We start from the raw sequence: 6,345 nt of genomic DNA on the forward strand, positions 1-6,345 counted from the left end.
CTTGACCTTTGACCTGGGGAATGCAGCACCTGTAGCCCATTTCCTGCACATGCCTGTGCACGGTGGCTCTGGATGTTTCTACTCTAGACTCAGTCCTCTGCTTCCGCAGGTCCCCCAAGGTCTGGAATTGGCCCTTCTCCACCATCTTCCTCAGAGGTCCGGTCACCTCTTCTCGTTGTGCAGCGTTTTCTGCCACACTTTTTCCTTCCCACTGAGGTACCTTGATACAGCACTCTGGGAAAAGCCTATTCGTTCAGAAATTTCTTTCTGTATCTTACCCTCTTGCTTGAGGGTGTCAATGATGACCTTCTGGACAGCAGAAGGTCATCATTGACCCATGATTGCGGTTTTGAGTAATGAACCAGGCTGGGAGTTTTTAAAAGCCTCAGGAATCTTTTGCAGGAGTTTAGAGTTACTTTGTTGATTCAGATGATTGGGTTAACTGCTCGTTCAGAGAACCTTTTCATGATGTGCTAATATTTTGAGACAGGAATTTTGGCTTTTAATGAGCTGTATGCCAAAATCATCAGTATTAAAACAATAAAAGACATGAAATATTTCAGTTGGTGTGCAATGAATCTAAAATATATGACAGTTTAATATTTATCATTACATTATGGAAAATAATGAACTTTATCACAATATGCTAATTTTTTGAGAAGGACCTGTATATGACGAAGACATATATCACTGTAGGATCATGGGTGGGGATCCCCAACAATCACTGAGTGAGTCAGGGTACATTCTGAAAAGTCCATCACAAGGCAGCATAAGCTAATTTGTTGATTATTAAGAAACTGGAATGTCGGAAATAAATTTGTTTAATGGAAACACTAATTTAAGAAAAAAAATTAATAAAAATTTTTTGATAAAAGGTTTTTGCCCTAAGATGAGTTGGTTTTTCGGCCATATTGACATAATAAGTGTTTTACGCAAAACTGCAATGGAAACACTTTCTTTGCATCATACAATCAACACACGTGATCATCAATCATGGGGGGAAAAGACGAAGAAGACGACAGAGTGATGGTGCGGCGTATCTCTTAAGGAGTTATTGCGTAAACAAGCTCATTCACGTGGAATTTCTTATTAAATGGAAACACCGAAATTGTGAAATTAGGTGTTTTCAACACCATAGAGAAATTTTGGCTTACTCTTTTTTGCAGAATTGTTTTACCTCAACCACAGTGGAGACATTTCAGGCTTGTACAACAAGTTTAGGTTTCCAACAAAGCATATAAATCAAATTTAGGTCCAGACTTTGACTACCACCAAGATCATCCATATGTCTATATGTCAACTTCAACATAATGACCGCAACCTTGAAAATCAGCATTATAAGTAAGTAGCAGGACACAGTATAAATAAAGATGCTAGCAGAAACATGGAGAGCAGAGTGGACATCAAAAGAGCTGAGTAATCAACTGCACAAGGAGACTTTGATGTCCTTAGATCTTTTGTCTGACTTTAATGTTGTTTCATCAAAAACATCCGTCTTAAACTGAGCCTGCTGACAAGGTGCCTCATTAGGCAGAGATCAAACAAAGCTCTGTCAGTAAGCTGGTCACCATTAGTCTGGATGTGCTTCACATCAGGACATCACTGTAACGCAGACCGCTGCAGAATCCTAAAGCAGAGGTTTAAAGTCTATGTTTTGACAGAACATGGTTTTAAAAGTGGCATCAACTCTATATGGGCTCTGCTGAAACTAAAAATATAAACGATCTAAAACAGAAGCCAAGCTTGTCTTCATTGTAGACTTAGCAGAAGTACTAAAGTAAAGTAAAAAAAAAAAATAACCGGTGAATTTGCAAATGGGAAATTACGGATCTAATCAGCCATCTCTACTGATTAGATCCGCAGAGATGGCTGATCTAATCAGCCATCTCTGGCTGATCTAATCAGCCAGAGATGGAGATGAGAGCTAACTGTTTAGTCAGTTAGCGGTGCTAACTAACTAAACAAAGGCTTAGTCAGTTAGCAAGTTTACCTTTTAGGGTGATATATAGTGTCTTGCCTAGTGCGGTCTTTGAAATTATGTGCTTTGTCAAACAAATTGGTCAACAAAAACTATCATTGTCCTCTACTACAATAATCCTAATGCCGCATAATTTTTCCGTTTCGTCAGAAACTTCCCAGTCGTGTATCTGTTAAGATAATAAACAGCTGCTGTGAAGCGTTTCAGCAGGAAATCAATGTTAACTCCCACCAGCCTTCTTTTCTAATCATACCAATAGTGGTATAGTTGAATTTCTGTGCAAAAAAACAGAAATCAGGAAGGGGACAATCTTTAACACCACTGTAAGTACTTAATAAAATACAACAATGGAACTTAATATTTGGTAAAGAAACCTTTGTTTATAATTCCAGAAGTCAGACATTTCCTAGCATGTTCAGCAGGATGTTAATCCATGTGTCTCAACTATTTATTTTCTCCACTGTACTGGTTTACATCAGAACATGAAATGTACATTTACATTAGAACATGAAATGTACGTTTACATTAGAACATGAAATGTACGTTTACATTAGAACATGAAATGTAAATTGGCTTGATTTGTTTTCAAAATATCAGCTGCAGTCCACACTAACATCTTTTGTATTTATGACCCAATTTTCAACCCCTGTAAATCTCTATCAGTGTAAAATGTACATAGTTTTTAATAATAACGTAATAAAGAATGTTGTAGGATGGTGCAGTTGTTGGCACCGCTGCCTTGCAGCAGGAAGGCCTTTCTGCATGGAGTTTGCATATTTCCCTCTGTATGTGAGGTTTATTTCTACGGGACGTTCAAAAATAACCACATTAGGCTAACTGCTCTCAGTCGCCCTTAGGCGTGTGTGAATGGTTGCTTGTGTGAAACCAGACCAGGATGCTGCGTGCCTCTCGCCCCTTTGGGGATTCTGGAGAAGCGTGTAATATCGAAACAGATGTTTTCAAATTTTCATTTGTTTGATTTAATAATCTGCAGCTCTTGTTACAGTTTAAGTTGACAATGAAATCAGGTGAAAATATCTTCATGCATCCAGTGGATAATAACCGCTAAAATGCAAAGAGCCCTTTTTTCCCCCACTGCAGTGCTCCTGGTAAATGAAAATTGTCGAGAGTCAATATGATTTCTATCAAGTTTCAGAAATGTGTGCTGTGTCAAATTGGGTTTAGGTTTTAGAGCAAAGAAAGACATTAAATGTCTGTAAGAAGAAGAGACTGAAAACTAAAAAGAAATGGCTGGAAAAAGCCTTGCACCATTAGTGTCATTTGTTGTGAAAATTATATGTAGATATTACTAGAAAATTGTTTAAAAACAAAAAAAAAAATAATTATCACCTTGTTTAAAAACACCACTGAGTTCTAAGAAGCTTTTGGTCAAACTCATCTAGTCAACTTCCTGATGCAGGTTGCACAAACCGCAACTAAACAATGTAACTTTAAAATGATTACAGGTCAAAGTGCTGGTGTTCCCACCAGCATGGAGACATTTCAGGCTTGTACAAAGTGCTGTGTTCCCACCAGCACTTTGACCCTTTAACACCTTTATGTCTATTTTTCAATGACAGAAACTGCCTCATAACTCAGTCAGGAACTCAGCCATTTTTATCCATCATTATTGCATGTGCTTAATATAAAGACTCCATGTTATGGGGTTTAAATACTTCCAATTAAGGCAAAGAAGGCAAAACAGTTGTATTTAAACATTAAATATTGCGTTATTTATGGAATCTTACATATAAAATATTCGTTTATCTTTCACTTTATAATGTGAACTGATTATTTTTGGCGCTGCTTTGATTGTGTAAAACCCTAATCACAGTAAACTGGAGGCTAACTTCAAACAAATCTAATTATTCCCCGCATGCTTGTCACGCACCTGCTGTTTCTCCACGGGCTCCTTGCTGATGGCGGACACCTTGGGCGCAGGTGCCCGCTCGCACGTGCATCCTTCCAGTAGGTAAATGCCGGAGGGTCTCGCGCTCTGGTCGTTCTCAAAGTAGAAGAGCACGTTCTGGTACAGGGCGAAGTACTTCTCAGTCCAGCGGCTGTTCTCCGTGGTCTTCTTGCTCAGGTAGCCCCGTTTCGAGCCCTCTTTTCGCGCGACCACCGACAGATAGAGCGCGTGGCCCTCGTTGTACCGCACGCTCTTCTGCATTTTATAAAGGCTCTTTATTTAAACTTCAAGGAGAGGCCGTCACATCGCGGCTCATCTTCAGATATGCTGCGGCTGTGGTTATTTTTAGCGGACTGATGCCAGAGGGAAGGCGGTTAATGTCTCAGTCTGTTGGAGAAGGTAATCCGGGCTTACCATGATATAAAAAGTTGGAACGTCCGCCGCTCGGCAGCTAATGCGGGCTCTCGGAGTCAGCTCAGACACTAACTACAGCAACACTTACTCTGCGTTTGCATCTCATGAAACTTCAGAGAGGAGTTGCGCCGGTTAGCTCGCCAAAGTAAATGTAAAAAAAAAAAATAAATAATAAAAAATAGAAAAAAAAGAGAGAAAATAATCTACAAAAAAGGACAAGTATTGACTCACCGGCAGCAATATGAAAACGGAGTCAGAGGAACAGACGGTGAAAACAGAATCACAACGGAGATCAGCGGTAATCGGCTTTGACACGCACTTAAAGAGACAGGTCGGTACCGCCCCGCTCCGCGCGCGGCTGACCGCTTCGCATCACTTCGCGGGAGTGCAGCGCGCGAGCCCCGCTGTCGATCCGAGAGCGCAGGAGCACTGGAGCGCGTGAGCGGTGAAAGCGAAGCAGAGACGTTGGAAGTGGGGAGGCGCAGGTGTTTCAGTGATGGCTGCATCCCACTCGGATGCTGCTGATTCTCTCAGTCAGGGTCCGTTGTCAGATGGAACCTGTATTTATATTTAATTTATGTTTTTATTATTAATATTATTATTATTGTCTATAATCGTACAGTTTAGTAAAATATTACAAACTAATACTCAGATATTTCCTAGTAATTGTCACCTCTGTACAGGTTTGTATAAGTTTTAAGCCTTCAAGCCTCGCTAGGTCCACAGGTTGCAAATTAGCTGTGGATACAAAATTTGTTTGTATAAAAAGTAACACTCACTATCTTTGTCCCTTTGATGATAATAAAACAATTTTTTAAAATGCAAACATTATTTACATCGACACAACTTGTACATTTGCCAGTAAAAATAGATATTTGTGAACAATTTACAAAAATCCTTGTTTGAGAGTCAGTTCACAGAACTGTTTTCCAAAACGAGTTTTTCCAGTTGTTGGGAATGTTTCCACACAGAATGCAAATCCTGTGAGCAGATACGAATATACTTTCATAAATTAAGAGGATTAGATTTAACATCAGAAAGGTCAAAAAACATCTGGCAGCCAGTTTACACTTTCACCATAATTGAAGCACGTTAAAAACCAAATCAAGATACTGTATATTTCCTGCAATTTACATTTATTTCTGTATATATCAGCTAATGATGCACAGGAGGCCAGGTACACACACCCATCTCTCCATGAGAAAAACATCCTGATTGGTGGATTACAAACGCAACAATTATTTAAGCTGCTGCCCCTCTTTTTTCTTGTTTTTCAGCCACGGTAAACCTCTATGTTTATCAGATGCCAGCTTTTTGCTTTATTTTCCACTTGCTACAGGGTATAAAACTCCAAATAAAGCTTCCTAATAAAGAAGTTCATCCTTTGTCTGCAGCAGAACTTGGACTTTCCTGATTGGACTGAAGTGGTGGCTTGTTCTTGTTTGCATAGTTCAATGGAAGGAGCCTCATCAGTTCACTTGTCTACATGCACTCAGTTACAGGCATGGAGGGAAACTGCATAAATAGGCATTATCATGGTTCTACATGCAGATAATTTCATACACACAGATTTCATTTTTTTTATTTTGTAATGATGCATATTTAACATATAGCAATACCAGCTATCCATAACATTTCTATGAAAAAAGGAGAATGGTGAAAATTGAGTTGGAAGCTTACCGATCACTCCTGCCATCATTTTTTTTAGGTTGATTTAAAATACAGTGAGGTGATGCTTTCATTGTGTTGTTCCTGAAATGCTCTCACACGCTTACACACGCATGTTTTGAAACTCCCATTCACCCTGAGAGCACAAACAGATGTTACAGTGCATCAGTGAGGTAGCCTCTGTCTGTGTGCGTGTGTGTGTGTGTGTGTGTGTGTGCGTGTGCGAGGGTGTGTGTGCGTGTGTGTGTGTGTGGGTGCCAGTATCCCATAAGAAGAGGTGCCGTTTTGAGGTCGGGGTTATGTTTAGGACTAAAGTATGAATTGAGTTGATATAAGGTTTAGGGTTAGGCATACTGGTAATGGTTAGGTTTAGAGC

At 39.7% G+C, this 6,345-nt stretch overlaps 1 protein-coding gene across 6 annotated transcripts in view; it reads right to left on the bottom strand.

The window, feature by feature from the left end:
* Positions 1 to 4,709, bottom strand: part of rasgrf2a (Ras protein-specific guanine nucleotide-releasing factor 2a) — a 40,285-nt gene extending 35,576 nt beyond the window's left edge. For 3 of the 6 annotated variants that reach the window (XM_008423272.2, XM_017307963.1, XM_008423269.2), the window contains exon 1: positions 3,870 to 4,708. In XM_008423272.2, the coding sequence (XP_008421494.1) occupies positions 3,870 to 4,148 (279 nt within the window). In that variant the 5' untranslated portion in view covers positions 4,149 to 4,708. Of the gene's footprint in view, positions 1 to 3,869 lie in introns of all 6 variants that reach the window. The other 3 variants (XM_008423273.2, XM_008423270.2, XM_008423271.2) reach the window with 2 other exon arrangements.
* Between the last annotated feature and the right edge of the window lie 1,636 nt (positions 4,710 to 6,345).

Source organism: Poecilia reticulata, linkage group LG12 (genome assembly GCF_000633615.1).
Source record: "Poecilia reticulata strain Guanapo linkage group LG12, Guppy_female_1.0+MT, whole genome shotgun sequence".
In the NCBI taxonomy this organism is placed as follows: Eukaryota; Metazoa; Chordata; class Actinopteri; order Cyprinodontiformes; family Poeciliidae; genus Poecilia; species Poecilia reticulata.